Source organism: Microcebus murinus, chromosome 18, assembly GCF_040939455.1.
Source record: "Microcebus murinus isolate Inina chromosome 18, M.murinus_Inina_mat1.0, whole genome shotgun sequence".
Classification (NCBI taxonomy): domain Eukaryota; kingdom Metazoa; phylum Chordata; class Mammalia; order Primates; family Cheirogaleidae; genus Microcebus; species Microcebus murinus.
Window position 1 is genome coordinate 2,197,362 of NC_134121.1, and position 27,257 is coordinate 2,224,618.

Genomic DNA, 27,257 nt, shown 5'->3' on the forward strand with positions numbered 1-27,257 from the left:
GAGTCCCCACACTTCAGGAGATGTGCTGATCTGCTCTCTACCTGCATCACTGGGAAGGTTCCAGCTTAAGCCGTCAGGCTCAGTGTCTTCTGGGGAACCAGGGGACTGGCTTGCCCCCACCCCCACCCCCATCCCAGGCAGCCCTGGGCACCCACATAATTTCCACACTTGCCCACAGTTCCAACACGCAGGCCCCACACAGGTACTAAGTCCCACCTGCTCCCTGGGAAGCCCCATGAGGTCCTTCCATTGTCCTCAGCCACCCGCACAGGCCTGGTGGGCCTCCCCCAGCAGGCCTCACTCCAGGCCCTGCTATGGCTTCACCTGAAACTACTCCATCTGACTGGTTTTACATAATGGATTCCACATAGAGTTTTACTTGCAAGAAGGGTCCTCAAACAAGATGTAGAAACCCGTGAGTAAACTATTTCACACTTCTCTTGCTTTCAACAGCTTTAGAGTTACTCACTCATCCACCCACCTCCTCCTCATAGGTTTCCTGGGTGCCCTCTTGCCACTCAGCTGGGGCTGACTGGGACTGCCTGCCCCGTCCCCGGGCCGTGGTGAGCAGGCGCCGGTGTGCACGGGCAGCCAGGACCAGCTCCTCCCGGGGCGCGGCCAGGCTGTGCTGCGAGAGGGGGAAACCCAACTTCTAAACATTAAGGACAGGCTGCTATCTAGAACTACAAACTGATGAGCCAGCGTGTGGCCTGCAACTAGCTCATTTTGGTAGTTTTCAGCAGTGTGAGTTTGAAATGTTATTTTATTTCATCTTGCTTTTATTATCTTATTAATGGATATAGAAAATGAAGAAGTCCAAGTGTTGATGCAGTGATAACTGAGCCTCACAAATTTAATGAAACAGGAGGCACACCCGAGTGGCCAATCTTCAGCTTTAACGAGCTACTTATGTAAAAGAATGCATTTGAAATACACTGTTGGAGACTGTCCCTGAACAGACGGTTAAACATGTTGTTTAACAAAAACCAAAATGCTACACCTCCCTGGCCCTGGGGCTGATGTGAACCCCTTGTTGAAGTTTTGCAGATTTGATTTCAGGATACACTTCCATGAGAACATCTCATGATACAACCTACGGCTGGAGCATTCATGGCTGTGCCCCAGCCCGAGCCCAGATGTGAAGGTGACAGTTCGAGTCCTTCCTACAAAGCCTGCCCCACCCTGCTTCATGTCCTTAGCACCCAGGACCTAGCCTTTGCCTCCACTGCCTGCCACACACCCTCAGGTCTGTCCAAGGGCCACTGTCATAGCATTTGGGCTTATCCCTGTCTCCAGCTTCGATCTGTTCAACCCAGACTGCCCAGTGCAGATGGATACCTGATTCCCTCTTCTTAACAGGTAGAGCAAGCCCTGCCACCACACTCGCCTTGTGTCTGGCTCCTCTGTCCTTGAAAGGCCCTGATGATCTCTGCCCGATGCCCCCACCTGCACCCCGCATCTCTCAGCATCTGCCTCGACTATAAGGACCCTCCATGTGTCTATCTACCTTACAGGTCTGCATGTCCCTCAAGGGGAAAGACAGTGTGGCCGAACCCCTCTGGCCATGGCTGGGCACAGCCAATGCACAGGAAAGGCTGCTACAGGGGAGCCCGCCCCAAGTCGTAGTTACCTCCTTCTCTAGCAGAGAGGTCAGCTCCTGGGCGGAGAGCCGGTCTCCTCCGTCCTCAGAGGAGGACAGGTGCAAGGGCATGATGGGCACCTGCTTTTCTTCCCGCAGAGGGGTGGTCTCCACCTGATGCCACCGCTGCTCAATCTCCACATGGACATTCTGTGTCTTGAGGTCGGGGGTCACAGGCAGCCCTGGACTCCGGTCCACCTCCATGCGTAGGGCCACATCCTCCGCGTCTGCCATCCCAAAGCGCTTGCGGCGCTCCTCCCGCCGTCTTGTGCGCTCCCGCTCAAGCTCGCCAGGCTCTGCCTCAGGGTGCCCAGGCTCGTAGGAATCGGGGGCTCCCATGGGGGGCCGCACGGCGCCAGCCCTCTCCTGAGCCAGGGCCTGCTGGATGGGGCGGAACTCAGCCCAGTCGAAGGTCTTGGAGCGGCCCTCCCGCCTCCGCTCTCGAGCGCGGCTCCTCTTCTGCTCAGGGTCCAGCTCCCCTGGCTCTGCCTCTTGCTTCTCACTCGGCCTCGGGCAGGTGTCAAAAGAGGAGCTGCACTTGTTCTTTTCCTCTGGCAAGGAGCTGCAGGGCAGGAGGGTAAACACAGCCTTTGTTGGGGGCAGCTCTGGGGACCCCCCTGCCCACCAAAGGGCTGGCAAGGTGAGCTGCAGCCCAAGGCTCTGCTTGTACCACACCCCTGTTCTATCACACCCGCAGTTTCCAGGGATATCTCATTCCTATCCCTCCCTGCTGGCATTGCCGTTACCCCAAGCAACCCTTCTCGAACCTGATTCTAACAGGAGGAGGAGGGATGAGAGCTTCAGACACTCGGAGGTTTCTAGCATATTAGTACTAACAGGACTCCTTCACTGAAGGGTGCTGGACAGGGCGCATCCTGGCGGCCTGTCCCAGGGTGACGGAGCCTGTGGACTCCCACAGCCCACAGACAGGACGGGCTGGCCCACCCCACCCAGGGCCAATGCCGAGAGCGGCATCAGACTGTGCCATGGCACTGTCACCATCCAAATGTTTGGTGAGGCCACCTCTGTGCATGCCTGGACTAGGTGGTGGTGACAGAATGAAGGAGAACTAACCACTTCCCCAGAAGGGCTCAGAGGTTTTAATAAGTAGGTAACATGACCAGATCTGCATTTTATAAGCCCACTCTGGCTGCGGACATGACAGATGGATCAGAATGAAAGGCTGAGACCACCCATGGGCAAAGGAGACAGGTGGCCATAAGCCCATACCACGCAGTGGGCGAGGCTGCTCAGAGGAGGAAGGAGGAGAGAAGGAAACTGAGGTGGCAAGAGGCGTCAGGGACACGGGCCATGTAGGTTGTGCTCACAGCATGCCTGGTGCCCAGCAGCAGCCCAGGGCGGAGCTGGGTGTGTCTAAAGAACTCACACCTTTTCTCAGTCTACCCAAATCAAAGCTTCCTGGGCAGGCCTCGCCTTGGGCAGGAGAGAGCTGGGGATATTGCCAAAGGCAAATTTGCAAGGAGCAAATGGATTTGAGCAGAGGTTTCTGGACTCCACTGATAAGCCCCAAAGGCTGACCGGAGTGGTCCACAATCTCATCCAGGCCTTGGAAGGGAGCCAGAAGCCACCCAGGGATAGTGAGGGAAAGGGGGGAGCTCTAGGGAGCACATATGTTTAAATCGGGGCCATGGAGCCTGCAAAAGAGGCACATGAGGAAAAGATGAAGTGGCTGCCGTCATCCCCGGGGGCCACCTGTCCCAGCCTTGAGCTGGTGAAAACCATAGTGCTTTGGAGTGGTTGGATCTGCAAGCGTCTGGTTTAAGAGCACACTGACATTTGGATAAAAATGATCCAGAGCAGATCTTCCAACATCATCGAGCAGACAGCACTGGCTCAGGTTCCTGGTGGCAGGAAGTGCGGGATGACACACAAGTAGGCCGTACACAGCGACCCCCACGGAGTCCCGCCGGCTGCCCCTCAAGGCTTTTCTGGCCCTGAACGCCAGAAGCATCCTCCACTTCCCAGCCACAGACAACGAGGCCAGTAGCTTCTGAGAGTAATCCTGCTTTCATGCCTCACTTGGAGTTTGTCTTACAGCACTAAGAATATTCACATTTTCCTCAAATAATGAAAGCCAACACAGAGGAAGAACAAAGGGTGAAAACAACTGGCACTCTCCTAACTTATTAAGACTTACTAGCTTATGAAGTAAATCTAGCAGGAAGATAACTGCCTGGTCAACTTTTGTACAAAAACAAATCCGTGGTCTCTTCATTCACCCCCTGGTCAGCAGTCCCTGCGTGCAGGGAAGCGGGCACTGGAGCAAGGCAGGCCACCTCTCCTGGGCCGTGCACAGGCACACACGTGTGGCATGGGGGCCAGGCCTGGCTGGGATGAGGCAGGAGGGAGAGGCTCTGGAGCCACCCACCCCTGTGTGTCTACCCCTGCTATACCCCGCCTGGAGCCCGCGAGGCACTTTCTATCTGCTGCCAGCAACCTTAGCAAAGAAGCCTGAGGTGCATTTCTTACTTTGCTATGGGGCTTCCTAATAAAAGTGCTTGGAAAAGAGCGTTGGGCTCCCGAAGCTTGGGTCTGTGCTCCTGACGGGAGAGCCACAGAGGCAGAGGCAGGGGCCTCCAGAGCATACGTCCTGTAAGGGTGGGAGTACCTGCTGCAGCCCTGGGCACTGCTGCCCAGCTGCACACACACAGGGTACCCACTCACCAACAAGCCAGCTCTCCAAACAGGACCCCAGAGATGGAAAAAGGGCAACTAGGCCTGGCTTTACTGATGCAACAACTAGACAGTGTTTGTCTGACAAAGCAACGAACAAATGACAGACACAGGAAAAAGGACTAAAGAATCGATCTGGGTGGCTTTTCCTTACTTCTTATTCGAAGCGGTGTGGAGTCTGCAGAAGGAGACAAAGGTTCAGATAAAGAAAGGGATGGCCAAGGCTGCCCGGGCTGCGACCTCACTGCCTCCACAAAACTTGACCTGTGATGCAAGAAACGTACCTGCGGAGTAACCTGCACCACACCTGAGAAATGTGCACCAGAGGTCCTCAGACACAGAGGCTCTGAAGCCCTGGGGTGAGACAGCAGAGTTCTGGCCTTCAGAAAACCACCCCCACACTCTGGAATCTTCTCACTTTCTTTTAAAATGAAAGCCAGCAGGGCTTCCAGGGCAGGAGGAAGGCAAGTGGTGAAATGCAAGGCAGACGAACCACAGAATGCTAACACAGGAGAGAACAGTTTTCTACTCTGAGGTTTCAGCTCTGAGAGTTTCAAAGAGAAGTTGTTACTGGCTGATAGAAACAAACCTGTCGGAGTGATGTGAAAAGAAGGCCAAGGCACAGAAGAGCCACGGTGGCCTGAGAACGCAGAACCCAGTGCTACCCTCCCCAAGCAGCATAGCGGCCAGAGAACCAGCAACAGGCCTGAGGCTGAGCCAGGCTGGCTAGGTGCCACCAACCAAGACACAAGATTCTATACACAAGGCGAGCTCTACTGATGGGCATAAATGCAGCCTGCATGACTAAACTGGCCAGGTGTCGATGAGGAAAAGGTAATCTGGGCAGAAACATGAGAAAGCCAAGAGGAGGCCGAGCAGAGGTGAGACAAAACAAAGGAGAAGCCAGGCTGGGCTTCAGCTGGAGCAGGAGCACGAGGGGCTCCCAGGCATCTCCCACCACCTTACCTGGTCACATCTGGGGTGGTGGCCGGGTGCACGTGCTTCATGATGGTCTGGATCCAGTTCCTCCGGATTCCAGATGTCATGGCAGACAGGGTGAACTCACCATCCTTTGTCTACATGAAAGACACAAGATGTTATTAGTGACTGTCCCCTGGAGGTAACTGCTGCCTCCCACCTGCAAAGGAGCCCCCTGCACTGGGCACAAAGTCCTGCAGGGAAAGAGGCCATAGCCAGCAGCCCCCTAGGAGCACTGCATGTGCCCGCTACAGGGGCAAGAAAAGAAGTGGATGGCAGAGCCATGGCAGGGACATGTTTTCATGGCAATGGTAAGTCAGCTATCTCCCCTCAATATGATCAGCACACATTGACCGAGCACCTACTAGGTACCAGCAGCATGCCAAGTACACACAGAGGAGGATGTGTCCCTCTCTTTAAGGAGTTCCCAGCCTTGGAGGGATAGACAGAACCAGCGTGTGCTGAGCAGTGGGGGAGTGGGGCAGCAGCATCTACAGGTGCTGCTCACACACACAGGTGGACGGCCAACTCACACACACAGGTGGATGGTGAACAGGCCGATCAAGGTCTGGTTGGAAAGTCATACTGAAAAAAGGCAGGGAGCCCCGAACTCACACATAGGTGCTGCTCACACACACAGGTGGACGGCAGACAGGCCGATCAAGGTCTGGTTGGAAAGTCATACTGAAAAAAGGCAGGGAGCCCCACCGGGCAGCTGCTACAGCTGTCCAGGTGATGAGGATTAAGACGGGGGCGGGGGGAGTCTTGGGCTCAGGAGAAGTAATAGGGTGAGCAGGTGTGCCACTGACTGGGCACCATTTTAAAATGAAAGCCAGCAGAGCTTCCAGGGCAGGAGGAAGAAGGCAAGTGGTAAAATGCAAGGCAGACAAACCACAGAATGCTAACAAAGGAGAGAACAGTTTTCTAACCTAGGTTTCAGCTCTGAGAACTTCAAAGACCTGCTCACCCCATTACTTCTCCTGAGCCCAAGACTCCCCCCTCCTCTTCCACTGTCTTAATCCTCATCACCTGGACAGCTGTAGCAGCTGCCCGGTGGGGCTCCCTGCCTTTTCACAGTATGACTTTCCAACCAGACCTTGATCGGCCTGTCCGTCGTCCACCTGTGTTGTGTGAGTTCAGGCTGTAGATGCTGCTCCCCCTGCACGGGACGGGCAGCCCGTCCCCCACCTCCTGGGCACCTCAGGACAAGCCCCAAACTCCAGCTTGTGTGATTCAATAAGATCATCAATCAAGATGGGCAGTGATAGGGGAAGGGCCTGTTCCAGGTGGGGAACAAGGCAGCAGGTGGGAAAAAGGCACCCAGAGTAGTGTGGGCTCCGCGACGTGACCCCTCCATCCCTGAGTGGCCCTGCCTGGCACCTCCCAGAAAGGAGGTGTGTGGTGTGTCCCAGGCCAGCCCCCAGACATGATGGCACAAGCCAGGAAGTCAAGTGCCAAAGCCATGCTGGGCCCAAGTGTGGGTCAGGGCTGGTCCTGCCCTGAGGTTGTGGAAAGCACTGGAAAGTGCTAACTGCTTGCTCTGCACCTGCAGGCATAGCCCAACAGATGTGAGGGTTGCAGTCCTATCCTGTGGCTGCTCACAAATGGACCCAGGAGCCAGCTCAGCAAAGTTGCTGACAGAAGGATAAAATCACAGACAGTTTTTGTCTGGACCCTAGTCTGGCCAGGGGCCCAACACATGCAGGTCTGGTGTGACACAAAGCACAGCTCAGACGTGAACTGCTCCTCCACCTTGGTCCCTTCCACACAACCCAGTAAAGACACGGCTGCTGCTCAGCTGGGCTGTCCCTCATCGGCTCCGCCCCTGTGCTCCCCGCCAGGGCTGTCCTTATGCCCGGGTGTGAGCACTGCTAGAGTCTGGCCTCAGCTCCACGTGGATCTCACTTCCCCAGGTGAGCTCTCATTCCCAAGGGTTGCCTGTCTGGTGTTCTCCAAGAGCCCACCACAGGTTCAAACATGCCACTGGCCAGAATTCCAGAGGCCCCCTCCTTCTGTGAAGCCAGCTCTTGGATTCTACACAGGGCATTGCCATGCTCTAGGTCCTGCCCCTCTGCACCTGCTCTCCCTCCCACCGGCACTTAGCTCCCTCCTTCTGTGCCCAACCAAACCATGCCAGTCTGCCTTGCTCCCTTCTAGCCACCCTCCACGTCCTGCTGGACACGTCTCACAAATGCAGTTGCCTGGTGTCTTCCAATACCTTCCTGTACTTTACAAAACCTCAGGGCAAGACTAGCTCCCAACCTGGCACCTGGGCCCCAACCTGGCCTCTGTACCCAGCTTTCTCTCCATGCCACCAGGTCTGGGACATGCCATACACTTGGCCTCCAACTATGCCTCACAGGACCCTCCTCTAGGAAGTCCCCTCCATGTGGAAAACACCCCTCCTTACTTAGAATTCTTGACCACTGGGGCTCATAGGAAGGCACCACTGAGATGGCCCACACCCCCGTCCATCACTGGGAGAGCAGGACCCCATCTCTTAGACAGCAGGCCCTGCCCAGGGAAACCTGCCCATCACCATGGGGAGGCGGCTGGCTAGAGAAGACACACACTGAGCCCTGCACCTGTCTATCCCTCCTGCAAGGGACCAGAGGCAGAAGAGCCTTGCAGCAGGGCAGCATGGGCCACTAAGAGACCAGCTCACACCTGGCCAGGGTGCCAGGACATCAGTGCAGCCTCTGACCATGACTTAGTTCCCACCACAGATGCCTGCACAGAGGGAAGCCATGACCAGTGCCCCGAGGGCTGGCAGCTGGGATGCTCCCGGTAAGTGAACTCACTGGCCTTTAGGTCTATACTTCAGTCTCCTCTAAGTTGGGTTAATCTGAGTTATCCACAAAAGTGCCTGATCAACTCTCAACACAGCAATACAACTGAGTTCCTGGGCCCAAAAATCTGAAGGCAAGACCCTGCTACAGGGAAGCTCATCAGAGGTCCAGACTTGTGTGAAAAAATAGGTCTCAGGGCACATCTGCATGGTAGCAGCTCTCTATCCATTAGGTACTGTCAAGGCTCTGGTGGGTAAAGAACTAACTTACCCCAAGAGGCCTGGCTTTTGTCCTGGCTCCTAGGAGGTAACTTCTAACTCTTAGAATTTCCTGAGTGAGTAGAGTGCCTTCATTACTCATGGTGGTCCCCTGGGACCCAGTCTGACAGCTCGTGCTGATAAGATGACTCAGGGTGGAGGCTGTCCATGCCAGAAAAACCAACCATGAAATCAGAGGGTTGGGGTTTGGGGCCGAGAGAAATCAGCTGGCCTCTAGGAGGAGGGCCAGAGACTGAGTTGCACTGAGAGAACAATCAATCCTGACAGTTACCGAGCCTCAGTAAAAACCCTGGACACTGGCCAGGCACTGTGGCTCATGCCTGTGATCTCTGCACTCTGGTTGGCAGTTTGAGACCAGTCTGAGCAAGAGCAAGACCCTGTCTCTACTGAAAATAGAAAAATTATCTGGGCATGGTGGCATGTGCCTGCAGTCCCAGCTACTCAGGAGGCTGAGGCAGGAGGATTGCTTGAGCCCAGGAGTTTGAGGTTGCTGTGAGCTAGGCTGACGCCACGGCACTGTAGCCCCAGCAACAGAGTGAGACTGTGTCTCAAAAAAAAGAAAAAAAAAAAAAAGAGGAGGAGGGAAAAAACACCCTGGACACTGAGGCTCAGGCAAGCTTCCTAGCAACGCTCTTCATAATGACTCACAGCAAGGCCGAGCAGGCCCATAACCCCAAACATAGACACTGTGTGCTATGCCTCCTAGTCCCAGATCCTACCCACACCCCTTCCTTTGGCAGGTTCTAATTTTTTATCCTCTTGCTATAATTAAACCAATTTTAAGTATAGTGTTTCCCTGAGTTTTGTGAGTCATTCTAGAGAATTCCTGAACCTGAAGGTGGTTTGGGAAATCTCTGAACTTGCAACTGCTGTTGGAAGTGAGGGCAGGTGTGGCAGTCAAGAGGACTAGCCCTTGGCCAGGCATGGTGGCTCACACTTGTAATCCCAGCACTCTGGGAGGCTGAGGCGGACGAATTGCTTGAGGTCCGGAGTTCGAAACCAGACTGAGCAAGAGCGAGACCCCGTCTCTACTATAAATAGAAAGAAAACTAATCGACCAACTAATATATATAGAAAAAATTAGCCGGGCATGGTGGCACATGCTTGTAGTCCCAGCTATTCAGGAGGCTGAGGCAGAAGGATCACTTGAGCCCAGGAGTTTGAGCTTGCTGTGAGCTAGGCTGATGCCACAGCACTCACTCTAGCCTGGGCAACAAATCGAGACTGTGTCTCAAAAAAAAAAGAGGACTAGCCCTCAACCTTGAGGATGGCTGACTCTAGGCAGTCCTTAGTCCACACAGCTTCAACGACACGGCCAGTGAGAACCACTTCATTTGTCCAATCACATTATATTTTTCAAGGGTAGGGCAATATGTTGCTTATCTGAGTACCTCAAGAGATTTCAGGAAAAAATAGCCTTATGAGTGAATGAGTGAACAAATGAATGAATATGTGAATAAAAACCTATTTCTCTGAGATTTAAATAATAGACTGTCATTCTTTTTTTTTTTTTTTTTTTTTGAGACAGAGTCTCGCTTTGTTGCCCAGGCTAGAGTGAGTGCCATGGTGTCAGCCTAGCTCATAGCAACCTCAAACTCCTGGCTCAAGCAATCCTCCTGCCTCAGCCTCCCGAGTAGCTGGGACTACAGGCATTCGCCACCATGCCCGGCTAATTTTTTGTATATATATTAGTTGGCCAATTAATTTGTTTCTATTTTATAGTAGAGACGGGGTCTCGCTCTTGCTCAGGCTGGTTTCGAACTCCTGACCTCGAGCAATCCGCCCGCATCGGCCTCCCAGAGAGCTAGGATAACAGGCGTGAGCCACCACGCCCGGCCTAGACTGTCATTCTTATTCCCCATATCCCACATCCTTCCAAATGCTCCAAATACCAGCATTTTAAAAAAGAAAAAAGAAAAGGACCTTCAGAAGCAAAAATCTTTAAACAGTCTTGGAAAAAAAAAAATCTGCTAGCATCCAGTTTTTTGTTCAGATCACAAGTTGCAGGTGGGAGTCAGGTCCCAAGGACAGAGACATCAACACTAACGGGAGAGACCAACTGCTGACCACACACACCACGCCAAGTCTGCTCAAAGTGCACTGGCTGAGGACATCAGTCTCTCTGAGACATGTTCCTGCTAGTCAAGCCGCAGCCCTCCCCTCCACTCCTGGGGCTCACATGGATCTGGAAGCCATAGTTTCTCTGGACTGGATACTCTGTGACATCATAACATGTAGACAAGTCAATTTCCCCATCCAAGTCAGATGCCTGCAGAGATAAATAGAGGGTCGTATGAGATTTCGGAAGAGTCAATGCCCAGATAAGCAAATTTCCGTAACTTCCTGAGTGGACTTTATTTTTTGAGGGTGTGTGAACTGACAAGTGAAGATACTGCCTATCCCATCACCTGCATCCCCCAGATCCCCTCCCCGGACGCAGCCAAACCACCATCTGCCCATGTATCTGGTCAAAGGTATTCCGCATGCCCGTGGTTCTCTAAAACATAGTGATATTGGAACTCCTTTAGACTCTTCAAATTTGAGGAGGTGTTTTTGTGTATGTAGATTTTATCTAATGATGATATTTTCTGTCTTAGAAATTAAAATCGAAAAACTTAAACATGTTTATTCATTTAAGAATAAAACAAACATTTCATTTTAAAATAAAATTTTGATTAAAAAACCAATGATAAGAGTAACACTGTTTCAAATTTTTGCACATCTCTCAAATGTCTGGCTTCACAGAAGACAGCTGGGTTCCCCTATTTTGTTTCTGCACTCAGTCTGCTCAGTACATCATTTTCGTTGAAATATAAGATGACACTCTCATCTTACACAGATATGGAGTTAGAAGAGGAAATACTTTAATAGCCTTTTCAGCAAACTGTGGTTGTTATTTTTTCTTTTCTTTTTTTTTTTTTCTTCATGAGACAGGGCCTTGCTGTTCCCCAGGCTAGAGTGTAGTGGTACAATCAGAGCTCACTGTAACCTCTAAGTGGTGTGCTCAAATGATCCTCCCACCTCAGCCTCCCAAAGTGCTAGGATTAAAGGCACCAGCACCATGCCCGGGTGTGGCTATTCTTTGACAAGTGATAGTTTCTTAAAGGTTAACTGCGATGTGGAATCTGGAATCATACCAAGGAACTGTCTGTATTGTTACATTAAAATAAGCTGTTCTGGCCGGGCGCGGTGGCTCACGCCTGTAATCCTAGCACTCTGGGAGGCCGAGGTGGGCGGATTGCTCAACGTCAGGAGTTCAAAACCAGCCTGAGAAAGAGCAAGACCTCGTCTCTACTATAAATAGAAAGAAATTAATTGGCCAACTAATATATATAGAAAAAATTAGCCGGGCAGGGTGGCACATGCCTGTAGTCCCAGCTACTCGGGAGGCTGAGGCAGCAGGACCACTTGAGCCCAGGAGTTTGAGGTTGCTGTGAGCTAGGCTGATGCCACAGCACTCACTCTAGCCTGGACAACAGAGTGAGACTCTGTCTCAAAAAAAATAAATTAAATAAAATAATAATAATAAAATAAGCTGTTCTATCCTGCCCTTTGAATGTATTTTACCCAGGCAGGATTGTGTAACACTAGGAATTGGTCACTTGGAAAATATTAAGTTATTACAGTTTCCAAATGTCTACATATCCCATATTTAAGAGCAAAAATATCATGCTTGTTAACATCACCATGCATCTCATCAGGAGAGTCTGTTAGTAAAGGGAAGTTCACAATATTGAATACAAAGTTTTAATTTTTGCTTGAAAGCTCAAATTGTATCATTGGCAACGAACTGTCAGTTGTTTTCCTTGAAAGATGAGTTCACTTGGTTCATTTACATGAAAACATCTGCTCAACGCCCAAAATTTGTGATCATAGTTTGTCAGTTATTTTTTCAAGTAAAGGTGGTGTTCCATGAAGAAGCTGCTAGTTCACCTGGCAATTCAAACAACTGCACACGTCCTTTCCCACAAAGCAAGCTGCATACTCTGGCATGCAGCCAAAGTGACTGATGCTTACTTCCATTTCAAATCACAGAATATGAAAAAGATGGTATGCAAACATTGAGACTTAATAAAATTATTATAATAACTTGTGTTGCTCCATCAAAGACATTTATTGAAAAAAAAAAAAAAAAAAAAAAACCAAAGTCCAAACACCATGAATGTGTGGCAGTGAAGAATACAGTGACCACTGGTACAGTGTGTTGCTACAACCTTGGCTGTGCCAAGGAATCAGCAGTTTTATCTACTCCCGCTTTTGTGCTAGCAGTGCAGATGTCAGCACAGTGAAAACAGTCAAAGGCATCTTAATACTACAGTTTTAACCATCACAGCTCTCCTGAAAGGATGTCAGGGACCCCCAGAGGTCTACAGACCACTCAGAATTGCTGTTCTACACACACACAACCAACCACTTACATGTGCTCCTTCATCCCGATGTGAGACGCCAGCAGAGGCCTGCCACGCACACTGTGCCGTGCCTTCCTTTATCACCAGCACCTTTCCTCTTCAGAGTAAACAGACATACCAGCCCCTAACGCTGGATACTCAGGTTTTTTCCCACCTTCTGCTAGCACAGCAAGTGGGAGTGACTCGCCTGGGACAGACCCTTCCCTCCACGTGGGAGTATATCTGAAGGGTTCCCATAGTGGAGCCATCAGGGAAAAGGCAGAGCACAGACTTACCAAATCGATCAAAAGAGATTATTATTTTTTTAATAGGCAAAGAAAAAAGAGACCCTTCTAGTCGGTTTTTGACCACGGAATGAAGATTGTGAAGGGGCCCAACAAAGTTCAGCTACCATGCCCCATCCCTGTCCAGAAGAAAGGGATAAGATTTCATCACAAAATCTCTTTGTAGAAAAAACACAACTGCTCATCCTGTGTTTTCAAATTTCAGTTTTTCAAAGAACAGAGAAAACAAATGCTACTGACATCCACTGCACCCAGTTCCTAACACAAGGCCTTGTAAGAACCCAATGTCAAAGGCGTCAAAACAGCCACAAGGACATCAAAAGCTGGTTTTATGCTCACTTTCCCACTAGAATGAGGCTGGGAAACCCAAGGCAGCAACACAGATGCCCCTCAACAGACAGTGGAGACTTCAGCCCAGACAAAAGCAAGAGCATAGGGACCCTCTGGTTCCAGATGCCACCTGAAGCCCTTTGGCTATCCCTACAACAGAAGCAAGGCCCAGACACTCACCTCCTCAGCCACCGAGTCCCTGTAGTATCTCAAGCTTTGATCAGCCAGGACAAACCAGTGTTTCTTCCACTAAAAAAGAAAGAAGAAATAGACTCAACTCCCAACTTCTATGCAGCATGCTTACTGCTCCAGGGTGACACACAGCACAGTCCCTAGAGCACCTCTCAGAGTACGGAAAGCACAGGGCAGGCGGGCCCCTCCCAGTGAGTGCAGACAGCACACAAAGGACTCTGCTCCGGCCGCAGGCAGCTAGGCACTCACGACCTCAGGGAGCTCACTAAGCTGCAGCTCCTCTAGGGCAAAGGCAGCACAGAGATGGACCCTGGCTGCTGGCTCTCTGTGATCCAGTGGCGTGGCTGGTGACCTGTGTAGTGCAGTCCTCAATCTCAACTCCAGAGACTGCAAGACTATGAGCTGAGTCCATCAGAGCGGAAAGGTAGCTGTGAACATGGCATCTCCACCTGTAGGTGGCAGCTTGTGAGCCACAGCCACTTGGCTAGCTAACCAGCAGGAGCAAACTAACCAGCTAGAGTCCCAAGTCTTCACTGCAAGTAGCAAGGAGGGGAACTTGAGTCTTCAGGGAAAGCCAAGGGTATTTGACATGGAGAAGAGAAAAAAAGAGGATATTTTGGCACAGTGGCTCAGGAAGCAGGAGGGGCGTGGGGATGGACCAGATATAGGGCCTTTTGGATAAGGAACCAGCAAGGCTCTTCTTCAGGCCTGGCCTTCCAGCCCATAACACAGGTCAGGGTGCGGCCAGCTGCAGATGGCTCTCGTGCTTGAGTCTGATGGCAAGAAGGCAGCACATCTGCTCTTCCCAGGGCAATGTGCTGCCGCAGCTGAGGGCTCCTCATGAGCACTGGAGTCCTGCACAGCTAATCTACTGTCTACTTGGCTGCCTTGCATAGAAACAAGCCAACCCCACAACCAGCTTTCCATGCCTCTGAGGAAGCCTGGACCCCTAGAGAACTTTTAGGAAAAATCATCCAAGTGGCAGGGGCTAGTGTTATAGGGGTCCCTAAAGCCTGCAGGCAGCAGGCAGTTCCTGGCTGCTCTGAGCATTCCCCACTGTAGAAATTGGGGCTGTACACCTGTTCTTCTCTGAGCAAATGGGGGTATCAGCCACAGCCCTGGTCCATAGGACAAGGGGTGTGCAGGAGGCAGGGCTGGAGCCAGTGCTCGCCCCATGCGGGGACAGGCCAGCTCTACCTTGTACCTACTCCCCGGTCCCCCTTGGTGAGGGGCAAGGGTCACAGTAACTCTGCACACTCACCTGGCCGTCCTCGTACTGCTTGGTCAGCCAGCCTTTCTTGAAATTCAGCAGGTCAGGCTGAGAAAGAGAAGAAAGAACAGCTTAGAGAAAAGCCCCATGGTATCCTAGTCATGGGCAAAGGGCATCTGACGGGCCCGGCATTTCTGTTCAGATGAGGCAGGTACCAGGAAAGGGATCCACCTGCCAGACAAGCCTGTGTAGTCCCCGCCACAGGGACAGGGTGTTCTGGGAACCTCTGCTGCAAACCCTGTGCTGCTGCCTAGGCCTGGCAGCAAAGTGGACCCAGATTGAGAATAGTCCCTCTCCAGAGGCCTGTTTTAACCACTCTATGGCTGCCCTAGCCTGAGGGTCTGTAACAAAGACTCTTAACTTCCACTCTGTGGTTGTCACTGACTGCTGGCGACGATGCCCACAAGGTAGACCCCTGGCTGGTGCTCTGCTGTCAGGGTCTCGGCAGATGCTGGGGACAGAAGCTACCAGCTGAGTCAATAAACTCGAGGAGTTTCATTCCAAACATCCTGTAGCAAAACCCAGAGTGAAGGAGGAACCAATCCTCTTGCTCACACGCCACGGTTACACATCAATCAGTGGCTGGCAGCCACAGTCCCTGGGGAAGTGAGAGGCCCATTGTGCGCTGGCTTTGCCGGCATCAGAGAGGGGACGAGAGGTGGTAACAGGCCCAGTCCCCCCAGGAGGCTGAAGAAACAGTGGAGGGGAGCCAGGTCAGTGTGCCAAGAAGCCGCCTTGCTCACTAAGCTCTGACCACGCCCTGCTGCACCTCCGTTGCGTTGACTCTGGGGCCAGGGGGAGGGCCTGAGGCAAGGTCTGTTCTTCAGTTCTCATGGCACAGCCCAGAGAACAGGACCAGCTCCCAGCAAGATGCAGCTCCTGCCTCCAAAGTGCCCCCCAAAACAAATACCCAACGCCAGAAGGGCATTGGGCCCCTGTTGCGGCCCCACTTCCTGGAGTCTGGATCCTCCACAAGGACCTCCTCCTGGAGCTCAAGATGCCACATAGCCCCCGTTCTGGCCCCAAAAGGGGAAGAAACACAGGATCTTCTTCCGTGGCCTGTGGGCTGGGGCACTCACAGACACGAGGGCCCGTGCACAGAGGGACATCTGGCGTGGACGCAGGGACAGAAACAGACAGCAACCTAGAGTGACCAGAGCAGAGAAGCACAGCCTCCAGAGGACGCAGCGCATGGCGCCCGGGCTCACCGTCATGGAGGGCTCCGTGGACCTCCTGTCCAGTGACTTGGCTCTGCGGTGTGGAGACAGGGGGGGAGCCGAGGCGTCTGAGAGAAGAGGTGTGGGGGCTTCACTGGTGACGTCCTATGGCAGAGAGCAGCCGCCGTCAGCACAGCCCAGCGCACCTTGAGCAGGCGGGGGTGGCCGGCCAGGGTTGTCCACCCTCCAAGGGCTGCAGGGGCCTTGCTCCCCATGAGGGGTGGCGATGTGCCCAGGTCCCCACTGCAGGTGTGAGGCAGGGCCAGGAGGGGACCCAAGTCCCAGGACACCCTGGTCATCAGAACAGCTTTTTCTTCCAGATGCCCAGCCACTGTCTCTTTCCGGGCCCCCCGTCCTCCAGCTTCTCGGGTCACAGAAGGAAGAGCCCCGGCTCTGTGGCAGTGAGCAGCAGGCCGCAGGCCGCACAGTGGACTCTGCGTGCCGCACAAGTGAGAGGGAAGCCTGGAGGAAGATGAGCTCAAAGCAGCTACAGAAGAGGCGGGTGGGCAGGCGCCCAGGAGGAGGAGGGTTCAGAAGCTGAATCTACCTCTTGGGCTGAGTGGAGAGGTGAGGGGCGTGGTTGCAGTCAACAGGAAGAGGAAGGAAGGTATGATATTCAGCCTGTTGCAGGGCCACCTCACAGGGGAAGAGAGTGGTGCTAGTTACAACTTGGGATCTAAAACTCAATAGAACATCCTTTCGCAGAGATGGATGAGGTTCTGACATGAAGATGCAGAAGACAGGCCTGCCCCTGAGAAAGTCACTGAGGGCTCGAGGTCAGAGAGCAGAAGCCTGGCAGGAGCACATCTCAGGAGTGTGTGTGCAGGGGACTCGGAGGCACGTGGGGTCGTGTGCTGACCTGACACCAAGCTCCCCCACCCAGAGGCTCACCCGCTTCCTGGGGAACGCCCTCTTCTCGCTGCGGCCCTGGCGAGTGTCACCGGAAGGCGAAGTCCCTGCTGACAAGTTGGTCTCCATGTGCTCCGCCTTCTCAATGTCCAAGGCCTCAAATTTCTCAATTACCTGGGACCTTCTGAAAGAGAAGACACAAGGCTGCTGAGGTGAGAAATGGCGTCTCATGTTCCTAAATCCAAGAGGGACTCTTTTAGCCAGCACCCTCATGCCTGGCCCATCCCGCAGGTCCCCTGTGCATCCCCTCCCTCAGCCTTCCTGTTGGGCGCAAGGCGCAGCACAGCACAGGATGGGCTTTTGGGCACTTGCCAGGCCGACCCGAGCTCCACCCATACCCGCGTCCTGCCACCAGGTCTGTGCTTGCCCTCTGCCCTCCACCCCATGCTGGAAGCCCTGCAGGCTCTGTCGTGTTGACCCACTGGGCGTTCACACAGCTCAGCACCCGGCAGCTTCTCCCAAGCCACACGCAAGATCAAAAGGCAACCACCACCTTGGAGGGACAGCCTCCGTTCTCATTGCACTCCTCAGCGACACGGTGTAGCCCCACCCAGGGAGTCCCAATTTTAGCAAGAAAGAGGCCCTTGAATTAACATTGTTTCTGCTCACAGTAAAAGACCCAATCAAAACAAAAACAAAGCAAGTTGATTTCATGTGAGAGGGCTGGCGGCCTCATCAGGCTCCCGCTCAGGCCCTACTGCCGGAGACGGAGCTGAGATGGGCGAAGCGGGTGGAGGCGGGCGACGCCATGAGCGGCACAGCAGGAGAGGTGAAGAGGCAAGACCTGAAAGAAAACAAGGCTGGGGAATGAATAAACAGAAAAGCACTGCTTGTAAAATCTAATAATGGTGAACCAAAATCATCCAAAGGATTAAAGAAGCAAAAACTGAAGAGGGAGAGAGATCATGCCCATCCCATAGCCGCAATGAGTCACCCTGTGGGGTTGGAAAAGGAGGCCGGGCAGGGACTTGTTGCCGGGGCTGCCCGCCCAAGGGCTTGGGGCTAGGACGGCCCACGTCGGGAGAGCAGCCCCCACCTCGCAGGTCAAGACCTGTTCTTCCAGGGACACCGAGTCTCCTCACAGGGCAGTTCCACCTGGGCTCTGGACTAGTGGCCAAGAGCCAAGGGGAAGCAGGTGAAGGGCCCCCAAGCCTGGAAGACTAAAATCTAATTCCACAAAGAAGAGCGGAAATGAGCTCAAATCCTGAGACGTCCACCCCTCCTCCAAGAAGCCAGCTTCTTTTCAGGGAGGGTTAGTGTAAAGACCGATCTGCTAAGGTCTCTCCCTAGCAGGAGGACAGTGTCAAGGGCAGGAGCCAGAGGGCCCTCAGGCACTCTGCCAGCCCTGTGCTTCCACACCAGGTGTCACCTTCAGGAGGCAGTCTGTGCCAGGCCAGCCTGTGGGAACCAGCAGCGGAGGCGGGTGGCTGGGGAGCGCAGGAGGGGACGTGGCACAGGGAGGCTAGGTGCTAAGGCAGCTGTGGGGTTACCAGGCACGGAGGGGAAGTTCTGGTAAGTGCAGCAAAGGTGTCCACCATATCCAACCATCGTGGTCTGACCTGGGCAAGATTCTAAGCCTACTGACAGGCTTCAGTGCCACCACTGCCAGCACGAGGGCTTCTACACCTAACACCAGGGCCTAGAAAGCCCCAGGAAGCCGCTTAGGGATTGTGCCAGGCCTATACCCAAGATCGGCATGCTGGGGACCGCGGGGCACAGACAGGGCAGCAGCATGACAGGAGGGAAGGCACCTGCTAAGGCTGCTCCACAGGGCCTGGGTAGGTCCTACAAGGCTACAGGCTGAGGGCTGCATGGGGAGCTGGACTTGCTGTCAGTCCCAGCAGTCCAACCAGGCCACAGCCCCCACACTCAGCAGCCAGAGGTGAATCATCAACCAAGAAACACTTCAGAGCTCTGGAAGTCTGAAGAGCAGACATGTCAAAGCCAGAGGGGACTGGGCTCAGAAAGGATGGCCTAGACGGCCATGGCCCGCCAAGAAACCAAACCCGGTGGCTCCTGCAGCCCAGACCCTGGGCAGGTCTGTCATGGCCGAAGTTCCAGGCAGCCAGATTGGTTTCTGCTCATCTGGAGAGTCTGCTCTCATCAACCAGGGGACAGGAACCCCATCGAGCACAGGGTAGGCTGCTCGGGATGCCGTGAGCAGGCCTCGGAAAGCGACAGCAGCTAGCCAGATGTCATTGGGGTCAGAGAGAAGGGATGATGCAGCGTTAGTATGTAGAGCTGGCAGGGCCAGGCAGCTAGCACCAGCTGGAGACCATCCCTATGTGGCAGAAAGCATGCAGACTGCAAAGCCCCAAAGACTGCATCTATCCCAGGCCAGCAGATGAGAACAAGTTAAGATGAATCTCTCCGAGAAGTCAAGCCAAGCCAAGCCAAGCAGGTGTGCCGAATGTTAATTCTGTGGTCTGGCGCTAAACCAGGACATGGCTGACCCTGCTCCAGAGCCACTGCCACACGTGGCCTGCCCATTGGCCAGCATGAAGTCTCCCCTGCTGGCCTCCAATCACTAGCAAGATCCTCTACTCACATATTACTTCATTGCTTAAAAGGACACCCTCAGCCCCAGTCCTGGGACACATCGTGGAAGCAGGGACTGCCCAGGTTAAGGGCCTACTGGGATCTGCACCACCCGTTTGCCATGAGAAGTCACCTGACTTCAACCAGGGGTGGTGATGATAGGCACCTGTCAGGCTACTAATGGAATGTGAAGGCAGCCAAGGGCTTGGCAGAGCACCACCTGGCACCTGGAAGGTGCTGGGCAGCCCCTCAGCTGCCCCTCCCCTCTCCCTAGGAAGGAGACGAGTTTTCCTCTTTTCAAAACCAGCATCTCTAAGTGACATTTCCTTATCTCGGAAGCTGACCCACAAGTTCACAGATCCTCTGCACCTGCGATAGCTGGAAGAGTGGGTGGGTTGTCGGCCAATGTTGGGTGTCCAGAAGAAAAGTGGACAGGAGGTAAAGACACCCCTCTGGCTTACCCCAGGAAGGGCATCCATGGCCTTCGCCCATCCTGACAGCATCTCTGACTCTGAGCTTTAGGCTGTGTCTGGGGCAGTGAGGACACTCTGTGATGATTTCTGGAATTAGGTCTGAACCTTTTTTCTGGATGGTGAACTTCTTTGGAAACCTAATGAGAACTATTGGTTTTTGTCTCCATTTCTTCCCAGAATGTCCACATACTCTATCAATTGTTTCACTGCAAGTTGGGCTGTTGTGGACATCTAGAAGTCCATCGCTGGACCCATGCGAGGATCCCTGCTGTTCAGGCAGAGCCTCAGTTTACAGATGTCCTACCTGACGGAGTGCCCACACTTGGACCTGGGCTTGGAAGAACTGAGCTCCTTCTCTAGTTCTCCAGGAAACTCGGTAGAAGGAGGGCAAGGCAGGACCCCTCCTCTTCTCAGACAACAGCCGAGTTCTGTACCCATGCCCCTTGGCCACTGCCCTAGGCTTACTGTCTAAATCCTCTCTCTCTCTCCAGGAAGCAGAAGCTCCAGGCAGCCTCCCAGGTTCAGCCAAGTCTAGAGGGCAAAAGTCGTGCTACTGGGCATTCAGCTGCTTCACAGACTGCCTCCGGCTTCCCGTGGCTGCCGGGGAAGCGTGTCCTCAAGTGAAGAAGCAGTGCTGCCTTGCCTCCCTAGGCACAGCACTGCCCCTGCACCTCCTGCAGTGCACTTTGCCCGCTCCCCCAGAACTGCTGGGCAAGGAGGTCCCCGTCACCATCTGTAGCTTTAGGGTCATCTTGGCTCCACAGTAGCTTCAGAGAATAGAAACAGGCCAGAAGGAAAAGACCTGGCCCCAACAAGGCCCAGGCAGCTGAAAACCCACCCGGAGCCCTTGTGGCTGAGGCCTCGTGGTGCTCAGAAATCCTGCGTTTTGGCTGCCAGAAGATGCCCCTCCGCCCCACCCCAGCCCTGAAGAGAATGTGTGCTCCCCCAAGGGAGGCTGAGGGAGCGCGAGAGAGCACACACGTGCCCGTGTGCATGTGTCACAGCATGTGTGCCTGGGCCTGCGTGCAGGCTGCCCTCCAATCCCCTGCTCACCTCCGCTCACTGCCAAACAGGCGGGCCACCTCTTCCCTGCCAGGGCTCTGGGCCCGAGTCCTACGCTCCAGCCGCCTTCTCTCCACCTGGAAGGCTTCTCGGTGGCTGATCCTGATGGCCTTGGGGACGTCGGCCAGAGTGGCGTACTGCCTGCTGGCTTTAAAGGCAAAGGTGCTCCCCAGTCTTTCTGTCCCCTGCCCCCCAGTGCTGCCAGAGTCCACGTGGGCAGGGGGCCGGCCAGCTACGTCCAGGTAGCCAAGGGAGATGCTGTAGACCATCCGGCTGGGGAATCGAGGACCTGGGGAAGGAAAGGGATGACCAAGCTCCTGGGAGAGTGATTCGGGGCAACTGTACCTGTTGCTAGGGGTCCCAGGGCTGGGCGGGGAGAGTGGTGGGGGCAGCTGCTGCTCCTCGGCCTTCAAGTCCTGCTTGGTCTTCTCTAGGGAGAAATAGCCGCTCTCCACCCGGACTTTGCGGCCATAGTCCATGCGGTCGCTGCTCATGGCACTCTCCTCTGGAAGAGAGAGGGAGGGAGGAGACGCACTCAGCTTGCTGCCAGCCTTGCTCTGAGGATTTTCTTAAAAAGTCCATGCAGGACGCAGACAGGAACCATCTCTACCTCCTGTCTCCAGCATCTAGCACAGCTCGTCCAAGGGCAGAGTAAGAAGGAAAGAACCACAGGCTAGGAAGGAAATGTTCCTCCCATACTCTTTCCCTCATCCACCTTCCACCCTCACCTGGCTGTTCCTCAGCCAGACTGGCCGGCAGGCCCTGCACTTCTCGCCTGGGGCTTGGACAGACAGCAGGGTCCCACCTTAGGACGATAGATTTCCTGCCAACAACTGCTTCTCACCCAGCATCGAGGAAGAAACCCACAGCCAATCAATCAGCCCTCAGTGTCCTAGTGCGCTCTGAGGGAGGGCAAGGGGAGGGACTCTGCAGGAGTAAGATGAAAGTTTGGCATGGGTGGGAAAAAGCCACTTAAGGCAGGCTGAGACAGCCTCTGCCCAGAGCTCATGCAAAATGCGTTTCAGCCTAAACAAGGTGGGCCAGCCTCAACTGACAATACATAACAAAACATAAATAGAAAATGCTGCCTTGTATCTTACAGAGCCCTCTAGGGCCCGGGATGAGGGAGGCACAGATGAAAGTCCTGCTCTACTCAGGCCGTTCCAGAGTGCTCAGAGAGAGGGCACAGTGATGCCAACGGCTTCCTCCCCAGCACCTCTGCCCTACTTCAACAAGCCTGCTCTAGCCACTGCTTCTCTCAGGATATGAAGGGTGTCCAGGGCCCGTGGCTGTGGATGTGAACACATGAGGCAGTAATAGGGCTCCTCACACACAGGCCCTGTGCAAGTGTCTGTGATTCTCCTGACACCCACCTGGGGCTGACAGAAAAGGTACCAACAGCGGCAAGGCCAAGACCAGAGCCCAGCAATCCTAGTCCACACCAGGCCAGGTGCTGCCCAAGGGAACAATGGACAAAGGGACATTGAGGGCAGGGCTTACACGGGGCTCTGCAGGCCCAAACCAAGTCCCCAGTGCCAGCTCCACTGGGACAACCAGGAAGAGCAGGCACCCAGGCCAGCCTGGCCCCGCTCACCTTCTTTATTCTCCAGCCCAGGTTCCCGCAGGGAGCTGGTAGCAGGAGGCTGGCCCTGGCCGGGACTCTGAGCTGGACTCAGGCTGCTCCCGTCTGGCTGGTCCTTGGCCCGCATTTCCTCCTGCCAGAGTGTGGACTTGGTGGTGGGGACCTTCTCAGCACTGGGGATGCTGCTGCTACTGCTGCTGCTGCTGCTGCTGCTGCTGCTGCTACTGCTGGTAACAGCTACCTTGGCAGGCCCAGGCTCCTGGAAGAGAGGGCGGCGTCAGTGCAGGCACAGAGCACACAGCCCAGGTGGGCTCACACCCAGGCCACAGTGTCAGGGCCTGGAATCTTCAGAAAGGAACATGGGACAGAAGGGAAGCTCCTTCTGGGTGGCTCCATGGCCTTTTTGCCTTTGCAGCCGAGTGCCTGGTCCGACTGGCTTCAGGCCAGGCTTGGTAAAGTTGTGGAGGAGAGGCTCGGTGTCAGTCAGAGTCCTGTCACTGAGAGGCACAAGCCTTAACAGTAAGACCACAGCGACTGCTCAGAGTCTGTCCTTCCTGGACATCCTGGCACTTGTCTATAACATGAACAAGGGGAGAAGGAACAGGCAGGAGAGAACAGAGCTAAGATGCCCAGCGTCCTCTGCAGACCCTCAAAGTGAATGCAAAGGACGAGCTGGACAGCAGCCAAGCCGGGCCAGTCACGTGCCCCTTCCACCATCTGATTCTAAGAAGGTAAAATGGAAAGCCCAGACACTATGTGAAGGACAGAGTCATCAGACGCAAATCAAATGCTATGGTTTGAATGTTTGTGTCCCCCAAATTCATATGTTGAAATTCTAATCCACAAAGTGATGGTATTAGGAGATCCTGCCTTTGGGAGGTGACTAGGTCATGAGGGTGGAGCCCCAGAGTGCTACCTCGCTTCTTCCAACACGTGAGGATGGGATGGGAGCCCTGACCATACACTGAATCTACTGGCTCCTCGATCTTGGACTTCCCAGCCTCCAGTACTGTGAGAAATAAATTTCTATTGTTTATAAGCCAACCAGTCTGTGGTATTTTGTTGTTAACAGCCTGAATAGACTAAAAATCAAACATCCCACTCATCTGCGCACGTTCTCTCTCTCTCTGTCTCTCTGTCTCTCTCTCTCTCGTGCACATGCTCCTCTACACACTCTCACAAGCTAGATCCAGGCCAGTAGCCCAGAAGGGAACAGTGTCAGCTCCCACCGCTCCCCAGGCAGTAGAAGTGGTGCTGCCAGTGGGAGAAGTGCTCGTGCGCAGCATTTAGGCAAAAGCAGGGAGCCCAGCCCAGCGGCATGCAGAGACACTTAACTCCGTGAACACAGCACCCAGCAAAGGGCAGGGCTGGGATCCCCAGCTGCCCTGCGGAGCCAGCTCACATCCTGGGTCCAACCACTCTGCCAAAAGGATGGCTTTAGCCTCTTTCAAAGAGTGATGCCTATCTCTGCTCTCTTGCCAAAGGCAGGGTGTGATATACAAACACCTATCTCCCATTCCCCTCCTGCTGGCCAAGGTCCACATTTAGAAACCCACCTTAGCCCATCTCTGGCTTGGGGACCTTGGTGAGGGTTACAGATGACACAGGCTATTTATACATGTGTGTCTGTGTGTGCATAATGGCAGATACAGCATCACCCTGAGACTACCTATATCAACAGCCTGGCTGGGTGCCTTACCATCCAGTCTCACCAACCCACCTCGAAGGGGAGGCTGCAGGTGCCCACACCTCCACCGCCAGTAAGGGACATTGTGGGGGTATGAGCGTTTCCATTGCACAATCCCAGGAGCAGGAGAAAGGCCAGGGATGGGTGGGGTATTGCCTTGGATGGGGAGCCGGCCCAAAGCTGTCATCAGCTTTGCAAGAATTCCAGGCTGGGAAGGCGATTCCTGACTGCCAATTCAGAGCCACCAGCAGACCATCCCTGGGCAGAAGACTCCCCTCAGGAGAAGTTAGCTTCTTGGAAGCAAATGGTGAAGGTATCTCCTGACAGGTATCTCCTTTCCTGAGGGCTCCAATGACCCAAGGAGACCTGGTCCCAGAGCCACCTGTCCCTCCAGCCAGCACACCACCCTGGTGCACTTACAACCCACCAACTGTACTACTGGATGCAGAACCACCTTCAGTCCCCCGCCCCCAACATGAAAGCGGAAGTCACTAGAGCTCCGCTTGCGGAGCAGGGCCTTTCTGGAGGGGTTTTGGAGAGGGCTTTCTCCCTACGCGAACAGCAGACCCAGTGGGAAGGGAGGGGTGGGACTTGGAGCAGGAGTGGTAGTAGACACCCCAGTAAAAAAAACACAAAGATTCCTAAGGAAGGAAACAAGCACATAGCTGGTGGCACTGGCCTGGCTCACACCAGTGTGAGGTGGAGAGAGACAGGAAAAGCTGGCCTCCCCAAGCTCTGCCAGATGAGTGGGGACCCCAGGCAGGCCTTGCAACCCTGGCTGGGGAGACACAGCTCTGGGCCCCCCACCTGTCCCCGTCCTTCCCGCCCTGCTCAGACCTACATGGGTCAACATTTCCTTCTGCTACAGGCTCTTTCCTTCTTTAAGCGTAGCAGGGGAGTAAGAAGAGCTCCCTGGAGCCCGTGTCTCTCAGGCCACAGGCTTTGGGATATCCGGTCAGGACCAAGCCTGCCTCCTCTCCCAGCCTGGGCTCTAGGCACCTGCTGCCCCCGCAGCCCATCCATGGCCCTACCTTCAGCTCTCCCACCTGGGTTCCTCAGGGCAGAGGCTGGGTTTAACTGGGCACGGCAGAGAGCCAATGCTTCAAGCCCTCTGCTATTCAATCTGAAACTCTCCCAGCCTACACAGGGCCACGGAGAAAGAAGTCAGGTACTGTAGGTCTTAGGTTCTCGCCTTTACAGGGGCCCTGAAGGTGTTACGCTTATCCCCAGCCTCACTCTGGCCCATGAGAACGCCTTTAGCATCAGGCCTGAAACGGAGATGCCATCCCAACCGCAGTCCCCACCCTTCCTCTGCAGAGGCTTCAGGCTGCCCCACAAGACTGACTCTCGGGAAAAATTGCCCGATGAAAGGCCACAGCTTCTGGAACCAGCAAGCTCAAATGGGATGCTCTCAGAAGCCAGGGTGAAAAACAAGAGATCCCACCAGGCTGGCTTCTCTGGGGCTCGGGAAGGGGCTGAGGGGAGGAGTCTGGGGCTCATGTCCCGTGCTCCAAGAGACCCTGAGGGAAGTGAGTGACCTCCCTAGCCTGGAATCACGTGGTTCCTTCTACCAACCATAAAGTTGAGGTTTGGCCATAGCCAGCAGTATCTGGGGCACAGGGTGCCATGTGAGGGGGCAGGGCAGGGAGGGGTACCCAGCAACCAACCCCTGGCTGGGCATGTATACTGCATGCTGAGTCACCTTATTTGTAAGCAGGGTCTCTGCCACCGCATTGTTTCTAAGGCATCCCCATGGAAATGGTATGCCACCCTAGACATACTGCCTGTAATTTTCTCTCTCACATCAGAAGCTTTGGGGGATTTGTGTGTTAATTGCTATTCCCCAAGAGGAAGCTCCATTTTCAGTCTCTAGGAAGCACTCTGAATGCATTTTTGCCAACTTGCAAAGGACATTTCCCTTCCAGCAGATACTGGCTTGTGCACCCCCAGGATGGCGGTGGATGGCCGTTGGCCGAGAGTGGGCCCAGGCTGTGCTCTAGGCAGGAAGGCCCATACTGCAGCCCAGGGTAGGCACATCCAAAGGCGGCCAGAGGGGGTGTGGGGAGAAGGGGGCCTGGGAGTTGGGGTCACATGGCCCTATTCTGGTCACATGGGAGTTGGGGAAGGGGTCCCCGAAAGCCCCTCACTGGGCCAGGACACTCCAGAACTCTCCCTCCCTGCCCCTGTGCAGCCTGCTGTCCTTTCCTGTAGTGTGTGCAGCAGGCCACCCTCCCAGCAGCTGGCAGGACCAGCCAGGGGTGGGAACACATGCTGTCTCATCACCTGCTGTGGCTCTGCCCCTCCTTCAGGCAGCCCCAGAGAATACCTGCAGGGCACCCTGTCCCGTTGTGGGTTCTGCCTGTGGCTCAGAGACTACGTGGCAGACTGTAGCCCCCAGAGCATCAGAAGGAAGAGGGGGATGTGCAGGGCTGGTGACCACCTCAGCCCCATCATGACTCCTTCCTCCTCCCTCTCACCTCCTGGGAACTCTCACTTCTTCCCAGGCCCCAGCTCCATCAAGGGGGACGCCACCTGGTAAACCCATCACCTACCTGAGGTGTGGGAGGCTCCACTTTCCGTTTCTTCTTCTGGTTCTGCTTGTTGGTCCTGGGATAGACCATGAGCATCTCCAGCCACCTGGGAAGAGGAGACAGAGCACCAGGTAAGACCTGGCTCTTGGGTCTATGCTCCCTAGCCCTTGCTGGGGTGGTCTGGACCCCAAGCCTTTGCCTCCTGCATCCAGCAGCCAGGCCTCCAGGCACCAAGCAGAGCAAGGCATCACTCAGATGGAAGCCTGTCATGCTGGAGCAGCAAGTGCCACAAGAGCAGGCCCAGCCAATGCCCCCACTGTGACCACAGCAGGCTCAGGGCACGACACAGGCTGCACACTTGGCCATGGGCCTCAGAGCACAGGACCCATCGCTCC

At 54.4% G+C, this 27,257-nt stretch overlaps 1 protein-coding gene across 9 annotated transcripts in view; it reads right to left on the bottom strand.

The window, feature by feature from the left end:
* MPRIP (myosin phosphatase Rho interacting protein) overlaps positions 1-27,257 on the bottom strand; it is a 137,299-nt gene that overhangs the window by 25,289 nt on the left and 84,753 nt on the right. For 6 of the 9 annotated variants that reach the window (XM_012737944.3, XM_075993992.1, XM_075993991.1 and 3 more), the window contains 10 exons: positions 26,884-26,968; positions 22,657-22,903; positions 21,408-21,567; positions 16,972-17,113; positions 16,072-16,185; positions 14,855-14,911; positions 13,582-13,650; positions 10,558-10,647; positions 5,300-5,409; positions 1,631-2,201 (listed from right to left, as the gene is read on the bottom strand). In XM_012737944.3, the coding sequence (XP_012593398.1) occupies positions 1,631-2,201; positions 5,300-5,409; positions 10,558-10,647; positions 13,582-13,650; positions 14,855-14,911; positions 16,072-16,185; positions 16,972-17,113; positions 21,408-21,567; positions 22,657-22,903; positions 26,884-26,968 (1,645 nt within the window). Of the gene's footprint in view, positions 1-1,630; positions 2,202-5,299; positions 5,410-10,557; positions 10,648-13,581; positions 13,651-14,854; positions 14,912-16,071; positions 16,186-16,971; positions 17,114-21,053; positions 21,568-22,656; positions 22,904-26,883; positions 26,969-27,257 lie in introns of all 9 variants that reach the window. The other 3 variants (XM_012737937.3, XM_012737945.3, XM_075993993.1) reach the window with 3 other exon arrangements.